Source organism: Carcharodon carcharias, chromosome 2, assembly GCF_017639515.1.
Source record: "Carcharodon carcharias isolate sCarCar2 chromosome 2, sCarCar2.pri, whole genome shotgun sequence".
Lineage (NCBI taxonomy): Eukaryota > Metazoa > Chordata > Chondrichthyes > Lamniformes > Lamnidae > Carcharodon > Carcharodon carcharias.
Window position 1 is genome coordinate 219,472,038 of NC_054468.1, and position 20,161 is coordinate 219,492,198.

General features: G+C 43.2%; 1 protein-coding gene across 5 annotated transcripts in view; it reads left to right on the plus strand.

Annotated features, from left to right (window-relative positions):
• Positions 1–20,161, plus strand: part of sdccag8 (SHH signaling and ciliogenesis regulator sdccag8) — a 414,295-nt gene that overhangs the window by 312,306 nt on the left and 81,828 nt on the right. For all 5 annotated transcript variants that reach the window (XR_005945612.1, XR_005945613.1, XM_041209153.1 and 2 more), the window contains one exon: positions 19,636–19,767. Coding sequence is in view for 3 of the 5 variants with exons in the window: in XM_041209153.1 (XP_041065087.1) it covers positions 19,636–19,767 (132 nt within the window). In the remaining 2 variants the exon portion in view is untranslated. The remainder of the gene's footprint in view (positions 1–19,635; positions 19,768–20,161) is intronic.

The window sequence follows — 20,161 nt, forward strand, 5'->3', positions numbered from 1 at the left end:
CTCTTTCGGCACATGCACGAAAGAATGCATTCTCGCTTTTAGGGAACCCCCCCCCACCCCCTCCACCTGCACAGGAAGCGCATGGCTTTTCCCGTCGGAAGTCACGTAAGGCCTGCCCACGTAAAATGATGGTACAGCCCGTTTCGCTGGCGGGGATCAGCTCCTCGCCCGTTGGAGATTGCATCAGGCCCGCCCACCTGACAGGCAGAAAATTCTGCCCCTGGAAACTGTAGTTTGAGATAAAATCAATAGTCACTTAGACAAGTGTAGAATAATTAATAAAAGTCAGCATGGATTCACTATGGGGAAAATCATGTTTAATTAACTTGCTGGAGGTTTTTGGTGAGGAAACAGAGAAGGTTGATAAAAGAAATGCTGTTGATGTGGTGTATAGGTGTATATGGATTTTCAAAAGGCATTTGATATAGTGCCATACAACAGATTTGTGAGCAAAACTCTAGCTTATTGAATAAAAGGGAAAGTAGGCACTTGTAAAAGAAATTGGCTTAATGACAGGAAACAGAGTAGTAATAAATGGTTGTTTTTAGGATAAATAGTGAGAAGCTGTTCCCACTCTAGAGAGCATCAAGAACCAGAGGACACAGATTCAAAATAATTGGCAAAAGGAGTAAAAGTGATGTGAGGAAAAATTCTTTTCACCGAGAGAGTGGTTGGAGTCTGGAACGAACTTCCTGAAAGAATGATGGAGGCAGGTTCGATTGAGGTATTCAAAGGGGAATTGGATTGCTACCTGAAAAGAAATAATATTTTGGGATAAGGCAGGAGAGTGGGACAAAGTGGAATACTCTTTCAGAGAGCCAGTGCAGACTCGATGGGCTGAATGGCCTCCTGCACTGTAAAGATTCTGTGATTCAGGACTGAGATGAGGAGAAACTTCTTCACTCAGAGGGTGGTGCACCTGTGGAATTCTCAATCACAGAGGGCTGTGGAGGCCATGTCACTGAATATATTTAAGAATGAAATAGATTTCTAGACTCTAAAGGTATCAAAGTGTATGGGGAAAGTGGGAATATGATGTTGAGATTGAGGATCAGCCATGATCATATTGAATGGTGAAGCAGCCTCAAAGGCTGAATGACCTACTGGTGCTCCTATTTTCTATGTTTCAAATTGGAAATGCATGCTTAGTTTTTTCTGTTTGGAAACTTGAAGATTTTTTTTCTTTCTGTAATGTTTCCTTTATTTCTCTCCTTTTGTCTTATTCCAGATCATTTGACGCTTTTCCTCTCTCTTATAGACTGCTTAATATTTGATGGGGAAATCTTGCCTTTATAGTTATACATCTGTGACAATTTTAAAAAACAAATCCAGGTGTGCAGGTGTTAACCAAATAGCTTGGTTAGTATTCTGCTATAAAGGAGTGTACATGGCAACTGAGTATTTGGGTAACAGCATGTTTTTGTTATCCAGAGTACATCAAAAAAACAGCCTGACAATCAAATCGATCCAAAAAAAAGCACATAATGTGGGATTTATTCCCCTTTTCAAACACTGTTGTTTGATATTTCTAGGAAAGCAAGTTTCTTCACTCATTAGTAAATGAAAACATTTTTCCTGAGTAGGTTTAATGTGAGCATGTCTTTTGGACAGTTTTCTTGGAGTTGGTATCCTCTTTAAATGTTGTAGCCAGATTTGGTTACTCTGTAGCCGAGGCATCTGTTAACTAAATAGCAGCAGGAGTCAATCCTGAGTTAAATAATTCTGAATTGATTACAGGACAGTTTTTCTTAATGTTATTGCCCATACAACAGATGTGCAGATTTCTGCACATGTGGTATTGCAAATGATATGTAGCCTATTGCACACAAGCTTACCATAATTTGTTTCATCATGAGTGTTGCCAGCTGTCTTTAGGACATGAAAGAAATAGGCTTTTTTTCACAGAAGAATTAATTTTGTTACACTTCGACCATATATTCACAGAACCACAATTTTTGTAATCCTTTGCTTCACAGTAATAGCGTAGATGTTTTTGGCAGCAAAAATTTTCTTAAATCTAACCCATTTAACTCTTTCCTTAAAACCTTCTCCCCTGACCCTTCCCCGCTCTCACCTTCAACAAACGCGAAGAGCACGTGATTCTTTGTCACTAAAATTAAGACTATTCAGCTGCTTTTGCTGCCTGTCACCACCCCCCACTTCCTGTTCTCAGGAAGTCAAACTCATCCCTCGGGTTGCCCCATTCTTAGCTTTGAGCTCCTATCTTCCCTCGTACTTTCTATGAACTCATCTGGTCGATGAGACCCATTTCCTTTCTCAACCTATTCCACTAAACAGCTAACCATCCAACTTTCCATCTTGTCACTGCCTCGCTTTAACCACTCCATTTCCTCCATGTTGTCAGCCAGCTTGGCTGACATACAGTCCTTGATAAGCCACTATTTTGTCCAATTAAACATTGGGAAGTTCAAAGATATTTTCTTCGATTTTGCAACAATTGCCGTTCCCTTGCTTCCCTTGCCATTGATTTTATTTACCACCCCCAGCCACTGTCGGAGGCTGAACAGATTGTTCATAACATCAGCGCCTGACTGTTTCTGCGACCATAGACGTGACTCCAGGATGCTATGTTGCCTCCCTGGTGTCAGAATCAAGGATATCACAGAGTGGTTGCAGGACATTCTTTTGGGGGAGAATGAGCAGCCAGAGGTCGTGGTCCACATTGGGACCAATGACATAGGTAGGAAAAAGGATGAGGTCTTGAAAGCAGATTTTAGGGAATTAGAAAGGGAATTAAGAAGCAGGACCTCAAGAGCAGTAATCTCAGGATTACTCCCAGTGCCACATGCTGGTGAGCATAATAATACAAAGATTGAGCAGTTCAACATGTGGCTTGAGAAATGGAGGAGGAGGGAGGGCTTTGGATTTCTGATACTTTGGGTCCGTTTCAGGGGCAGGTGGGACTTGTACAAAAAGGACAGGTTACACCTTAACAGGATTGGGACTAATGTCCTTGCCGGGTGGTTTGCTAGTGCTGTTGGCGAGGGTTTAAACTAGATTGGCAGGAGGATGGGAACCTGAGGGGAATTTCAGAGTGGAGAGGAAAAAAACTGGCAGTGGGAAGTGGAGAAGTATTAACTGATAAAGGGTATATATATCAAAGAGTAGTATCAAGGTAAATAAAATACTTGGAGAGTTTGATAGAATTAAAGTAGGCAATAATAAGTCATTGGATAGGGTCAGAGTAAGGGGAAAGTAAAACCCAAATCAGGATTAATGTGCATGTATGTAAATGCATGGGTGTGGTTAGTAAGATTAATGAACTACAGGCACAGATTGACAAATGGAATTATGATATTATTGCTATAACAGAGACCTGGCTCAAAGAAGGGCATGACTGGGCGTTACTTATTCCTGGGTACAAGCTGTTTAGGAGAGACAGGAAAGGCAGAAAAGTGAGGAGAGTGGTAGTATTGAGGGGTCAAGGATGGAATTTCTCTGACTAAAGGTAAGGAATGAAAAAGGTGCAATAACATTGATTGGTGTATGATATAGACCACCAACTAGTGAAAAGGATGTAGGGAAACAAATTTGCAAAGATATTTGAGAGGTGCAAGGATTATAGAGGCGATAGGATTAGTGCAAAGGGACAAGAAGGTCATGAGTTCCTGGAATGTGTTCAAGATAATTTTCTGCAGCAGTATGTTTCCAGTCCAGTGAGAGCACAGGCACTGTTGGATCTGGTTCTAGGGAATGAGTTGACCCAAGTGTATCAAATAGCAATGGGAGAGCATTTGGGGGACAGTGGCCATTGTATGATAAGGTTTAGGTTGGCCATTGGAAAAGGCAAGGAAAGTTCCAGAGCAGGGATAATTAATTGGGGGAAAGCCAACTCCAATGGGATGAGAATGCATCTCAGTCAAATGAGTTGGAATCAAATGTTGGCAGGAAAGACAGTGGCTGAACAATAGGCTACCTTCAAAGAAAAGTATTACAGGCAATGTCGAGGTATATTGCCTTGAAGGGGAAAGGTAGGACAAATAAATCCAGAGTGTCCTGGACGGTGAGAGAGATAGAGGTCAAGATGAAAAGGAAGAAGTGCGAAGTATGGCAGATGTCAGGTAGAAAATACAATGGAGAATCAGGCTGAATATAGAAGGACCAGAGGGGAGGTGAAAAATCAAGGAGAAAAGCAAGGAGAGAGCATGAAAAGAGACTGGCAGCTAACATAAAAGGGAGTCCCAAAGTATTCTATAAGCATATAAATAATAAAAGGGTGGTAAAAGAAAGAGTAGGGCCATTTAGGGATGAAAAGAGGGACTTGCATGTGGAGGCAGGAGAAATAGTGGAGGTATTAAATGAGTACTTTGCATCTGTCTTTACAAAGGAAGAAGATGCTACCCAGATCAAAGTGAGATAAGAGGTAACTGGTACAGGAGAACTTACAATTAAGAAGGAGGAGATGTTAGAAAGGCTATCTTTACTTAAGATAGATAATGGTACCAGGACCAGATGAGATGCATCCAAGAGTACTGAGAGAAGTGAGAGTGCAGATTACATAGGCACTAGTGATAACCTTCCAGTCTTCCTTAGATACAGGGGTGATGCCAGAGGACTGGAGAATTGCAAATATTACACCTTCTTCAAAAAGGGGTGCAAGGATAAAGCCGGCAACCACAGACCATGAGTTTGACTGCAGTGGTAGGGCATCTTCTGGAAACTATGGCTCAGAACAAAATCCATAGTCACTTAGACAAGTACAAGATAATTAAGGAAAGCCAGCATGGATTCATTAAGGGAAAATGATGTTTAACTGATTTGCTGGAGATTTTGAGGAAGTAACAGAGAAGGTTGTTAAGGGAAACAATGTTGATTTGGTGTATATGGATTTTCATAAGGCATTTGATACAGTGCCACACAACAGACTTCTGAGCAAAATTCTAGCTCACAGAATAAAAGGGAAAGTAGGCACTTGGATAAGAAATTGGCTGAGTGACAGGAAACAGAGAGTGGTGATAAATGGTTGTTTTTTGAGATTGGAGGAAAGATTGTAGTGGAGTTCTCCAGGGGTCAGTGTTGGGACCGTTGGTCATCCTGATATATATTAATGACTTTAATTGTGGTGAGCAGCGCATGATTTCAAAATTTGCAGATGATACGAAGTTTGGAAATATTGTCAACTGTGATGAGGATAGTCTTGAACTTCAAAATGACATAGACATTTTGGTGGATTGGGCAGACAAGGTGCAGATGAAGTTCAATACAGAGAAGTGTGAAGTGATTCATTTTGGCAGGAAGAATATGGAGAGAGAGTATAAAATAAAGGATGAAACTCTAAAGGTGGTGCAGGAACAGAAGGACCTCGGCATATACATACAAAGGTCATTGAAGGTGGCAGGGCATATTCAGAGAGCAGTTAATAAGGCATATAGTATCTTAGGCTTTATTAGTAGGGGCATTGAGTTCAAGAGTAAGGAGGTCATGTTGAACTTGTATAAGACAGTAGTTAGGCCTCATCTGGAGTACTGAGTCCAGTCCTGGGAGCCATACTTGAGGAAGGACATGAAGGCATTGGAGAGACTACAGAGAAGATTCACAAGAATGATTCCAGGGATGAAGAACTGTAGCTATGAGGATAGATTAGAAAGGTTGAGACGGTTTTCCTTTGAGAAAAGAAGACTGAGAGGAGACTTGATAGAGCCATTCAAAAACCTGAGGGGTATGGACTGGGTAAATAGTGAGAAAATGGAAAGAAAGAATGTGCAAGTTTACGGGGATAAAACAGGGGAGTGGGACTAGGTAGAACACCCTTTCAGAGAGCCAATGCAGACTTGATGGGCTGAATGGCTTCCTTCTGCACTGTAATAATTCTGTGATACTTCACCCAAGGTAAAATTCCAAGCCACACATCCTGTCCAGTCACAAAGGCCACCATCTTCGTAACAATTCTAATTGTAAATGGAATAGATTATGTAATGAGGCGTACAGTTGAGGTGAGAGTCAAAGTGATCATGCAGTTTGTGAGCAACAACTGAACCCTAACTTATGGTACTTTACAGCAGTTAAAATCATTGTTCTTGTTTGGCTGTCTTACAAACGATGGTGTTTGCAGCTTTGAACAGGAGCCTTAAGTGGTGGTTTCTGCCATAGTTTTCTCAGAGGAGTCCCGTCGTACATGTTTTTCATAAAATTAGAAAACTGCAGTTAACACCGCTTACCTCTTTATCAAGCAAGAATTGAGTCTCATGACTTTCACCCCTCCCCATTAGAAACAAACCAATTGGCTAGCTAATGGAGACTGCAAAGATAATCTTCAAGTTAATTCCTATTTGACACAGTTCCTCAATGGAGAACCATAGAAGTTTATAGCCTAAAAGGAGACTATTTAACCCATCCTGTCTGTGTTGACATTTGATAGAGCAAGCCAAAACCACTTCTACTGTCCTGCTCTTTCCCCACAGCCTTTGACTTTCCTTTGCTTCCAATTTTTTCCTTAGACCCTGACTCAACTATTTCATGTGATATGTTCTATATATAGTCTATTATACATCATCTTATCAAATGTCTTATGAAAATCCATATATACAACATCCATATCATTCCCTTTATCTGTGAATCCTAATTTCCTTATAAAGTCTAAATTAAATTAGTTAATTGTGCCTTGTGTCTTAAAGTCCATGCTGAGTGTTTCTGATTAGCCCATGACCTTTTCAAGGTTTATTACCAGGCCCTTCAAGGTGTTTATCCTTCTATTGTATGAGATGAAATTGCAACAGAAGAGTGGGAATGTCTCTTGCCACCTCATTTCTATGCTTGTACTTGCATGCTCAGGTTTGCCTCTCCAGACAAGCCCTAGAAATATTGTGCAATGTAATAGGGACAGATTTATGCTATAATGGGTTCCCAACCCTTTTCCTATCCATAGTGCCAGAGAACAGAGTACTCCTAAGAAAAATATCAAGGCCTAGAAGTCTACCCAAAATCTGCAAGACTAATTGGCCTATAATATCCTAGCTTATTCTTTTCACACTGCTTAAACAGGAGTGCAACTTTTGTCAAAGTCCACTTTAGCACAACTATTGTTTAGAAATGTTTATTAGTAATGTTGATATCTATTCTCCAGAGTCCATCAATAGGCAGGTGCATATACCTTTCTATTTTTACTGCTGTTAACTTCCTAAACACAATGTCCTTTTGAATATTTATCCCCAGTTGTGATTTTTCCACAGCCTTCACAAGTGTTCTTAGAATCCTATCTTTTATTCGTAAAACTAAGGAAAATACTTGCAAATATCTACCATTTCCTCAAAATACATGATGGTGTTCTTTGTCTTCATTTATTGATTTTTTTGTAAAAGGCTCCCAAACTTATGTTCAGCAGCTTATAAGTTAAAATGTGGTGAGAAAAAAGTTAAAACTCCAAAGAATAAAAATGATGGCGTTATTGAGGATGAGAGGAATATAGTACAGTTAGTTAATGGCCATTTTCTGGAAGCATTCACTAATGAAATACGGACTTGAAATCCAATTATTTTTGTATACCTTAGAGAATCTAAAATCTTTGAAGAGGAGCTATTTGATCGATTAAAGGGATTGAAGACTATCAAATACCTTGGGCCTAGTGCCATGTAGCCTAAGATGCAGAAGGAGAATGGGGGTGGAGATCAGATTTATAGTCATGAAAGAGTAATAGTGCATAACTCCATAAGATTGAAAGCAAGCAAATGTCATTCATTTAAAAAAAGAGACCTCGCCTGATCAGGGAAACCATCTCAAACAAATTTATGTCAATATCTGCATATTTTGATTTTAAAAAAGTGAAATCCCGGTCCCTATTATGCACATTACTTCCTATTTATGTTGACATTGATATACACTCTGGAATACTTAATTTAACATTTTTTAAAAGTCTTTAACAGTGATGTGTGAAAATAAAATGTCAATCATGAATCTCGAGCTGTAAGTGCCTTTTCTCTCAAGATCCACGTTTGCAGTGAGAAAGCAAACCTCTGAATGATTGACCATCCAGGCCTAGAAGATTAGGAAAAAAAATTGTTATAAACCTGTAAAGAGAGGTGGGCGAGGCAGCAATGGAAATCTGCCGACTCATCTTTCATGTTGATAACCTGTTCTTGCTGACAAAATCAGACAGAATGGTTCTCAACATGTCGACATAAATAGGACTATACCACAATCAATAATGAGCCTTAAAAAATGGAAACCATTCTAGGGAGTATGCTGGAGAAGTAGCTGCATAGCTGTAGCTCAATGAGAAACAACCAACCTTGCTTTAGAAGGAGAAAAATCTGTTTGCAAAACCTTGATTTCTTTGAAGCTTTTTTCAAATCCTTATGATGTCTTTTATTTGAATTTTCAGAAAGCCATTGACACAGTTCCATATGAAAGATTTATAAAAGAAAACTCCTAGAAAGCCTGGGAATCTGAGGTGGCATACAGGACTGAGTAAAACATTTTGACATAAAATAGGACACAGGGACTGCTGATGAAAGCTATCATCCCAGACTGGCGGAAGGTATTGAGTGGAGTATGGCAGGAATCAGTATTCATATCTCCATTACTTCCTATAATAAAAGCAAAATACTACGGATGCTGGAAATTTAAAATAAAAACAAAGTACTGGCAAACTGCGCAGGGCTGGCAGCATCTGTGGAGAGAGAAACAATTAACATTTTGAGTCCAATATGACTCCTCATTGGAACTATTATTTTCTATTTGTACAAATGATAAGTACGGTATGCAGAAACTATTAGTAAACTTGTGAAGTTTTCAAAAAAACACTAAAACAATGATGGAAAATGCAGCTAACGTTTTGCAAAAGAATTTGATTCATTTATGCAATGAACCAGAAAACTGGCAAAAGGACTTTAATACTGGCAAATAAAATTCACTGCATGTTGGACAAAAAAGATGTGATCTAAATACAAAATGAAAAGAATCAGAATGACATTAGAGTACTTAAAAGGCAGCAGGCAATAAAATATTTGCCTACAATGCGGAGAACTATTTAGAAACAAATAAAATATTGGAAAGATAGCCAGAACGGTGGAGTAAAAGTCTATAAAAGTTGTGGTGAGGTTTTATAATGCATTCTTCAGCCCATATTAGGAAAACTGTGTGCAATTAACATTCATCTGCTTAAAAAGAGCAATTTATATATTATAAATGATGCAAGGAAGAGCAGCAAGGAGTATTTTACGTGTAAATGAGATGAACCATGAGGAATGATAGGAAAAGCTTAGGCTGTACGGCCCATAAAGGAAAAACTTTGAGGGTGGACATCCTCAAAGTACAAAAAAATGATATGCGCAAGAGATCCCAGAATATTATTCCAAGGTAAAATCAGGTCAGTATGCCCAAAGAACATAAAATTAAACTAGTGGAAAGTAAATTCAAAGTGGATATAAGGAAAAGCTTTTAGAATAACCAAATAGGTAAAGTAGCGTGATGTCAAAGAGCCCTAGCAAAGTTGAAGTCGTTGGGAATCAGGGGGAAAATGTTCTAATTAGTTGGAGTCAGACCTAGCACAAATGAAGATGGTTGTAGGTATTAAAGGCCAATCATCGCAGTACCAGGACATTGCTGCAGGAGTTCCTCAGGGTAGTATCCTCGACCCAACTATTGTTAGTTGTTTCGTAATAACATATAAACATATGAAATAGGAACAGAAGTAGGCCATTCGGCCCCTGCATTCAATAAGATCATGGCTGATCGGTTTGTGTTTCAAGTTCTACGTTCCCACCTACCCCGATGTGGCAGGTGCAGGAAATATAGCATGATCTGCTTCACGACGGCATGAAGGCAGGTCGTGATCGTCCGCTCATCCCGCCGATGGTGGGCCGCGTTTCCCACAATCGGTTGGTGGGGAGCTAATTGTAATACATCAGCATATAATTAAAAGGCCATCCTGCCAGGCTCTTGGAGCCCCGCTGTATTGTCCATCCACACCGGCATGCTTTCCTGCTGACGTGTTTCACAAAAGCATGTAGGCAAAGTGCACTTGGCGGCCTTCACTTTGGGGAAACTGAGGTGAGTGAGCAGCAGCATTCTTCACAGCTTACCCCTTGTTTACAGGCCTCAGGGGCACCGGAGGGCAGGGAACAGATGATGCCTGGCCCAGGAGGCGACTGCTGAGGGGAAGGGTGTCCGGGGGCAAGTGCTGACCAGCCTCGGATGCAACTGTTGTTGGTGGTGGGTCGGGGTCAAGTGCTGCCCTGGTGCTGCATCCTGCACAGAGGCAATCGAGGTGAGGGTCATGGTAAGCGAAGGAAGTGGCCATGCATTAGGGACACCTATATAAACTGACCATGCCTCTGCAACTGAGAAATCAGGTGCAGCCACAGTGATATGAATAGAGTCAGGCTCCTAGCCTGCCCGCCCATGCAAGCAATACTGTAGCACCAAAGGGCCACCAAGTGCTCCATAACTTAGCCCCCCCCCCCCCCCCCCCACTCCCGGCACAGACTTCGAGTTCGCCACCACTTTATTGGACCTCGGAGCACTTGGACTGCACACGTTGTACAATTTCATTGACAATGCTGGCCTTGTAGCAGTCGCTGCTGGAGGCGCTCACAGCCCCTTGCAATCTCAGCGTCCTGGTTTGGACCAGTGCTCCCCATGTCTCAGGTTGACAGGGCAGCCATGCAGTGCACTCATCTCTGGCCATCCAAGGGGTGACAAGCACTCTCCGGGAAGCATTAAGGGGTGGTCACACGGGGCCAGGAAAGGTGCTAAGTACAGCCATGATAACCACATCTCTCTCTCTCTTTCATGCTGCAGGAGGACCACATCAGGATCATGGATCCTGGTGACCTAGCTGTATGCCTGATGGCCAACAGAGACTGTAGAAGACTGAGAAGAGAGCAACTGAAGCTCCTGGCTGCGCAAAGGCGGGAACAGCAACCTCATGAAGAAGGGGCAGCAGGAGTTCCCGCACACGCTGCCCAGGAGTGACAGCGAGCCATGGTTGGTTGGTGCTACGCGACACCCAGGGTCTATAGACGCCACCTGCCATTCCTGCAGATGACTGAGAACCAGTGTCGCCGACGACTGCACATATCTATGGACCTGGTGGCTCACATCTGCCACTTACTGCAGGTCTTGGCGCCAAGGGGACATGGAGGGCACCCACTGCCAGTGGCTTTGAAAGTGACTGCGGCACTCAATTTCAATGCCAGTGGCTCCTTTCTGGGCTCCACAAATGACCTCTGTGGGATTTCACAATCAGCCACCCACAAATGCATCCATGAGGTCATGGATGCCATCTTCTCCACGGTACACAACTTTGTGCATTTCGCCTGGGACTGGGACAGCCAGGATGCAAGGGCCATTGGATTTGCCCTGATCTTGTGATTCGCTCTGATCTTGGGATCCCCACAGATGCAGGATGCAATTGACTGCACTTATGTGGCGCTTAAGTCTCCATTGCTACACTCAATGGACTTCATCAACCACAAGGGCTTCCACTCACTGAACATGCAGCTGGTATGCGCATGGTTTCCAGGGAGTGTGCACAATGCCTACATCCTGAGTTGCTCGCAGATCCCTGCAGTCTTCCAGGGTCCACAGAAGCTGCAGGGTTGGCTTCTTGGGGATAAGGGCTACCCACAGAGGCTGTGGCTGATGACACCCATGTGGCGGCCTCAGACTGCAGCAGAGCAATGCTATAACGAGGCTCATGCAGCAGCTTGCAACTTGATGGAGCAGACCATCAGAATCCTGAAGATGCGGTTCCGGTGCCTGGACCGGTCTGGTGGAGCCCTGCAATACCATCTGCAGAAGGTGTCGCACATCGTCGTTGTCTGCTGCGCCCTTTACAACCTGGCACACAAACGGGGTGATGAACTGGTTGAGGAGGAGCTGGAGGTCTCCTCGGATGAGGAGGATGCTGACGGGGATGAGAGTGAGGGGTCCTCGGTGGTGACGACGACTGGGATGAGGCACTTGCATTGGCTAGATGAGGCAGGCATGCTCTGGAGGCCCACATAGTTGCCAGATTTGTAGAGGATCATAAGAACATAAGAACTAGGAGCAGGAGTAGGTAATTCAACCCCTTGAGCCTGCCCCGCCATTCAAAGCGATCATGGTTGATCTCATTTTGGCCTCAACTCCAATTTCCCACCCTCTCCCCATAACCTTTCAACCCATTACTAATTAAAAATCTGTCTATCTCCTCAAATTTATTCAGCGTCCCGGCATCCACTGCACTGAGGTTGTGAATTCCACAGATTCATGACCCGTTGAGAAAAGTAATTCCTCCTCATCTCTGATTTAAATCTGCCATCCCTTAGCCTAAAACTATGGCTTCTCATTCTAGAATGCCCCACAAGGGGAAACATCCACTCCACGTCTACTTTGTCTATCCCCTTTAGCATTATATACCTCAATTAGATCTCCTCTTATCCTTCTAAACTCTAGGGAGTATAGGCCTAAACTGCTCAATCTCTCCTCATAAGACAAGCCCCGCACCTCTGGAATCAATCTAGTGAACCTCCTCAGAACCACCTCCAATGCAACTACATCCTTTCTCAAGGAAGGGGACCAAAACTGTGCACAGTACTCCAGGTGCGGTCTCACCAATGCCTTGTACAGTTGCAGCAACACTTCCCTATTTCTATATTCTATTCCTTTAGCAAAAAATGCCAAAATTCCATTTGCCTTCCTTATCACCTGCATACTAGCTTTCAGCGATTCATGCATGAGGACACCCAGATCCCTCTGCACTGAAGCATTCTCAAGTTTCACTCCATTTAAATAAATCATCTTGTTATTCTTCCAACCAAAATGGATAACCTCACACTTATCCACGTTAAACTCCATCTGTCAGATTTTGACCCATTCACCTAACCTGTCCATATCCATTTGTAAATTTCTTATTTCTTCATTGCAACTTACTTTCCACCCATTTTGGTGTCGTCTGGAAATTTAGCTATAGTACCCTCTATCTCTGAATCCAAGTCATTAATATAGATTTTAAATAGTTGGGGCCCAAGGACCGAACACTGTGGCACCCCATTAGTTACAGCTTGCCATCCAGAAAAAGACCCATTTATCCCGACTCTTTGCTTTCTGTTGGTTAGCCAATCCTCTATCCAAGCTAATATATTACCCCTAACTCCGTGTGATCTTATCTTGTGTATTAATCTTTTGTGCGGCACCTTATCAAAGGCCTTCTGGAAGTCCTGATATACTACATCTACAGGATCCCCATTATCCACTTTGCTTGTCACATCTTCAAAGAACTCTAGCAAATTAGTCAAACACAATTTACTCTTCATGAAACCATGCTGACTCTGATGCAATGCATTTTGACTTTCCAAATGCCTCATTACTACTTCCTTAATAATGGATTCCAACAATTTCCCAATGACAGACGTTAAACTAACTGATCTATAGTTTCCTACTTACTGCCTCCCCCCCCCCCCCCCCCCCCCCCCCCCCCCCCCACCACCCCACCCCACCACTTTTTTGAATAAGGGTGTTATATTAGCATTTTTCCAACCCACTGGAACCTTCCCAGAATCCAGGGAATTTTGGAATATGCATCCACTATCTCCGCTGCCACTTCCTTTAAGACCCTGGGATGTAGACCATCAGGTCCTGGGGACTTGTCACCCTTTAATCCCAATAGTTTGCTCAGTACTTTTTCTCTAGTGATGGTGATTGTTCTAAGTTCCTCCTTCGCTATACCCTTTGCACTACCTGTTACTATTGGGGTGGTACTAGTGTCCTCCACCGTGAAAACTGAGGCAAAATATTGATTAAGCATCCCTGCCATTTCTGAGTTCCCCACTATTAACTCCCCAGTCTCATTCTCCAAGGGACCAACATTCTCTTTCCTTTTATATACTTGTAGAAGCTTTTGCTATCAGTTTTTACATTTTGCGCTAGTTTTTTTTTCATAATTTACCTTTGCTCTTTTTATTATTTTTTCAGTAACCCTTTGTTGATCTTTAAAAGTTTCCCAATCTTCCAGCCTGCCACTGACCTTTGCAATTTGGTATGCTTTAGTTTTTGCTTTTGTTATCTTTAACTTCCTTGCTTAGCCATGGATGCTTTTCCCCCTCTTACCATCTTTCTTCCTCTTTGGAATTTATTTTACTTGGGAGGAGTTGAATATCTCCTTAAATATCAGCCACTGTTCATCAACTGTCCTACCTTGTAGTCTTCCTGCCCAGTCCACTAGGGCGAAATCTGCACTCAAGCCTATGCAGTTACCTTTGTTTAACTCCAGAACACATGACGACATGTGGTGAGACATCCCCATAGATCCTCACACCGCAGTTGTGAACGTTTGGCTTATGGCAGTGCCAGTACCCTCTGTGAAAATGCTCCTGTCATGGAGATGCAGTGGAGGGCTTAATAGTTGCTCGATTGCAGGAGGATGTTGACACCATGCAGTGAGGACACTCCATAGATTTTCACATAACCTCTGAGAATGTCTGACTCCTGTCTGGCTGAGGGCAGCTCACTTGCGTGCCATGATCAGGGCCATCTCAGGGCAGCCATGAAACTTAAGACACATCTGATGCTGTTTCCACTTTCAGCACCTCAGCCCTTCAAGAACTGGTACACAGCATCACTGGTCCCAGATGCTGGTGTGATGGGGACCAGCCCCACCTTAAAGGTGCTGAGAGCACGCAGAGAGAATGAAAGAACTCTGTGGTGTCTGCCCACCACATTCTGGCAGCAATGACCAGCACCGCCGAGGTGCAGGCATCAGTAATATTCTCAGGGAGTGTGAGGCTGGACCATCACTGTGGTCTGAAGGTTGCACAGAGCACAGGAAAGAGCCCCTGGACTGAGACACCTGCCTTTTATCTTGTACGGAAAGGTTTCACATCTGAGACATTCTTGGGAGTTTATTGATAATAATGAACAGTATGCACAAGTGATCAACACCTGTGCCCAGGCTGTGCAACTACTTTTACTTAACTTTCTTAACCCCGCCGCTACGACTTGGTGCTCCCCGGACATCACAGCAGAGGTGGAGGCAGCCTGCTGACTGCGACATCCTGTCTGTGATGACTTTGGAGGGTGTCCTCTGGAGGGCTGAGACCTGGTGGGCCCCAGCCTGTTTTCGGGGTCCTGCTCTGTGGTAGTGGCACCCTCCTTGGCCTGTGAGGTTGAAAGTTCGGAGATCACTGAAAGAGGGGATTCGGGTGGGCCAGTCACTCCCAGAGTCACCTGGGTGGATGGCCTCAGAGTGTGCACCTGCTGATCCCCCTCCTATAGGTGCCCGAGGGCCCCTGGCTGGCTCCATGAACAGAAGGGGTAACTGGAGTGAGATCGAGCTGCCCAGCACCCCTCTCGCATACACACTTTTGGAGGCTGACTATGGCATCAGTGATGGAGTTAAGCCCACGCAGCAGTGCAGGAGTGACGTCCTGGACCAAGATCACCATGGTGGCCGCCATCCTACCAGTGTTGGCCTCGGTGCATTGCAATGCCGGCCTATCACCTGAGCCTGAAGACAGACAGACTCCTCTATCGTGCCTTGCAATCTGAGGAGTGCAGTGGACATCTCTTCCTGGTGTGCCCAAGCTTGCCTTTGCAGCTCCAGCAACTGTGACGTGACCAAGTCCAGAGGCTCATCATCTACCTCGGACTCAGCCACGTTCCGGCCTCCAGCAGTCCTCCTGGGAGGAGGGGACCTGGGAAATCCCTGCCTCCGCCTGCTGCGGATCAGAAAGTGCGATTGCTCACCAGATTGTGATCCCGAGGCTACTCTAAAGCTAGGTCCCACCGAGGTGTGTGTCTCTGCATTGGTGAAGGTTATGGGTGAGCGTTGTGACAGGACTTCAGGGAGGGTGCCTCCAGATTCCACTTCAGAGGTTTCTTCAGGGCTTGATTGGAAGCCCTGGGTCATGGACTCTGTTGGCTGTTTGGAAGATGTGCCTGCAAAAGCACGGGGAGATAATTAATGCATGGCAGTGGCCAGTGAAAGAGGACACATCACTCATGGCATGATTGTCTGATGGATGTTGCACTGCAGGATCCTCACTTGGTACAGCAGCACCGACCTCACCATCAGCACAGGACTGGTCCCAGTTATCGCTGGCCAGCTGGATGGCTCTGTTTTTGAATTCTGTGAGAACTTTGATCTCCGGCATCCCTCCACCTATCTGCTACCTTTCCCTCTTGTTGTGTGCCAATTTGTCCTGCATGGATAGAGATGAGGAGAGTGTATCAGGATGATAAGTACACCTGGCATGTGTGGGTGGTGAGTGGTCCCATAGACAGGATGAGGACAATGACGGTGCGTGTGAAAGAGTGAATGGTGTTGTCCCTTGCTCTGGCAGTGAGTGAGGGCCTTGTGGATGTGTGATGGGTTTGTGAGTGTGTGAGTTGGGAGTGATGAAAAGAGTGACTTACTCTGGCGGAACAGAGATCATTCATCATTTTGCGGCACTGAGTAGCTTTCCTCCTCTGCAGGGCGTTTGCACTGACCACCGCTGCCACCGCCTCCCAAACCAGGTTGGTGACTTTGCTGCCCATCCTGCGGCCAAAGCGGGGATAGAGCACGTCCTGGCGGGCCTTCACAGCATCCCGCATTCATCCAAGGGACCCGTCATTGAAGCGGGAGCTGCTGCCTTTTTTCCTTTGTTGGCCATGTCTCCCAGGCAGCGGTGGTGAGCTGGCAGTGATGAGCGCTTTGCTGTCTTTTAAAGATGGCAGCCGGCATGATGCAACAGTGGGGTGATGGTGGATGGGCGAATGACAGCCCACCTGCCATGGAAACGGCATGTTTCGTGGGCATGAATAAATAATGAGCTCGGGATGATACAGCATGAAAATCCGCCATTTTCGTCAGCAGATAGGACTACATTTTATCTGCCCGCTACCGCACTTAGTGCAATTCTGGGAAAATTCTGCCCCTTATGTCTTCTTCACTATAAACTTTCCTACCTATCTTTGTGTCGTCTGCAAACTTAGCTACCATACCTTCGCTTTCCTCATTTAAGTCGTTGATGTTAATTGTAAAAAGTTGAGGCCCCAGCATAGACCCCTGTGGGTCTCCACTAGTTGCACCCTGCCAATCAGATAAAGACCTATTTATGCATACTCTCTGTTTTTCTGCCAGCCAGCCAATCTTTTATCCATGCTAATATGTTACCTCTTACACCATGAGTTTTTATTTTCTACAATAGCCTTTGACGTGGCACCTTATCAAATGCCTTCCCTTCATCATCAGGTCAGAAGTGCGCATGTTCGCTCATGATTGCACAGTGTTCAGTACCATTTGAAACTCCTCAGATGCTGAAGCAGTCTGTTCCTGCATGCAGCAAGATTTGGATAACATTCAGGCTTGGGCTGATGAATGACAAGTGACATTAATGCCTCACAATTGCCAGGCAATGAGAGAGATTCTAACTACTTTCCTTTACATTCAATGGTATTCCTATTGCTGAATCACAAACAGCAAGGCTCTTCATCTTGCTAAGCTCAACACCGTGGAGATCACCCTCCAGAAAATTCAAATTATATAGGCAGGCCATGTCTTCTGCATGGATGACTACAGAACCCCCGAGCAGATCTTCTATGGGGATTTGTCTGAGGGCAAACAATATAAAGATGGTCTTAAAAACATCCGCATTGCAAACCACCTGTCTTGGTAAAACACTGCAGCCAACCAACCCATGTGGGAGTATTGGTTCAGCATATTTTGAGGACCATCAATGCTAAACATGCAACATCCAGGGTGCCCAGAGCAAGGCCAGAGGTGGCGAAGCTGCAGAAGTTCCTTCAAACACCAACAAGGGCAATATGTACTGCCGGTTCTGTGGGCATCCATACCAATCTCGTGTTGGATTCATCAGTCATGCAAGGATCCACATAAGATGAAGTCACTTACAGCTTGGACATACTCAAATAACGAGGAGTGTACCACCACTATTGCTGAATCCCCACCATCAACATCCTGGGGGTTACCAATGTTCAGAAACTTAACTGGATGAGTTAAATACTGTGACTAGTTCTTAATCTAAGAGTAGTTAGGAATTTACCACCCAGTTTTTGCCTAGAAGTTGCTGATGCCTAAACTTGGCTCATTGAATTGTTTGAGTTATATTAGTACTTACACTGCCAATCTCCCATCAGTATTTAGGTAAGCTACTGGGTGACTGAACTAATCTTTACTTATCAAAGAGGTCACACAACAAAATCATAAACTAATAATTTTTTATTAACTTTAGAATCATATTTCATAGCATTTGAACATGAACATCGAGTTTGCAAATAATTACTCTAAAAGAGTTAATTGATGAAATAAATAAGTTACAAAAGCAGTTCAGTTCTTTCAGAATAATTCAGCAGTAGCTATTTTCTACTCATATATTTACAGTTTCTGAGATTGATATAAATTGATGATTAATTTAGGATTTGGCTCCATTAGATATCTGACAAATTAATGGCATTAGCTAGCCAGCAGTCTATTGAATAGATTAAAGTCTATATGATTGTAGTTAGCAGTGTTTTCAGAACTAATGAAACCTCACAAGCTAGATGAATTGGTTTCCTCATCTCCTCTGAAAGGATGGTGTTAACCTTCTGAGACATCAGAGTGATGAACGTCCATCTGTAGAGGTGCTATTCATTCCTCCTGGATCTTCTGTTCCTGAGTAAATTCATCTTCTCTGTCGGTAGCTGTAACTGGACTATCTGGTTTAATTCTCACTTTCCTTGATCTCAGGGAAATTGCACACTTGTACAGGCTCATATATTTGCATAATTTTAACCCTTTCTCACTCTCTAGCTGTTTAATTTCCAAGCATTCAAACTGATTACTGTCAGGGACAGGTAAGACAATCCTTAGGGCGTTCCTCCTGCAGCAGTTATTTTAAAGGGAGAAGTCAAGTCATGCAATTCAAACCCAAACATGCTTAGTGATTAGTTCAGGTAACTCTATGATGGGGAACTTTTTCAATTGAACATATAGTTATATAAAATTCTGGTCTTTGTACCACTGAAAATCAAGAGAAGTGTTTAGGTCTTCCCTTGTTGGAAATTTTTATCGACTGGCACTCATGTGACACCAACATTACCTGCAATTATCAGCGCCAAGGTCCTGCTGTAGGTTGGCGTAGGCTGTTGCACAATTACGGGAGTGGAGTGAAACACATCACAGTAGAATTATCGGTAAACAGACCCACTCCTGTCCTTATGATGGATGGAAAGGCCATTCATGTAGCAGTCCATCAAGAGTCTTGCACTGATGGCCTGGGGCTATGACATTTGGCCTCCAACAACCACAACCACCTTCATGTACAATTCCAGGTGCAGAGAGTTTTCCATATACCCTCATTGACTTCAATTTTGCAAGAGCTCCTTACTGCCATACTTGGTCAAATGTTGCCTTTGTTGTCAAGGAAAGCTATTATCATTTCAGGATAGTGTGGTCAAACATGTCAGATGCCGCAGAGAGTTTAAGGAGGATTAATGAACTATCGTCATAGTCACAGAGAATGTTATCTGTGACTTTGTGTTTTGAGTTGGACAATTTGTAATGAATAATTAATGAATTACATTTTCATTCATCATCCTTACCCCTTCCCATTTCAATACATTTGCACAGTATTGTTGACTTTCTCATTCAGTGTTTCTTTATTGCATTTGGTCTTTCCTCAACTATTCTCACCGTAAAATTATATATTCCAGGTCAGAGGTTGGCCAACTTTGTCAGGATAAAGAGTATTTACAGGAAAGATTAGAGAAACTCCAAGCAAGAAATGATGAAATGGAAAACCAGTGTATCCAGCATGGAACAATGCATGAGAGAATGAAGCAAAGGTATGTAGCATTTGCACCCTCTCTGTTGAATGTTGTTATTCTGAATTTCCTCCTCAGCATGTTCTCTTTTTTGATTAGATGGAAGCACTTGATTCCTATAACAAATTTTATATCTTGTACCTTGGAATAGAACACTATTGTATTCAGTATAGTTATGATTACGTAAATTTAATTTTGAAACCAAGAAGAAAAAACACAAGTTGACTTCCAGATAAATAAATACCTGATCAAAGTGCAGAACTCTACTAAACTGATAATGTATAATTCCTGGTCGAGAAATAACCCTTAAAAGTACAGCCCTATTACATTATTAAGTAATCTCCAATTATATGTGTTTTTTTTTCAAATCTCTTATTATGAAAAATAAAATCTGAAAACTATAGTGATCAAAATG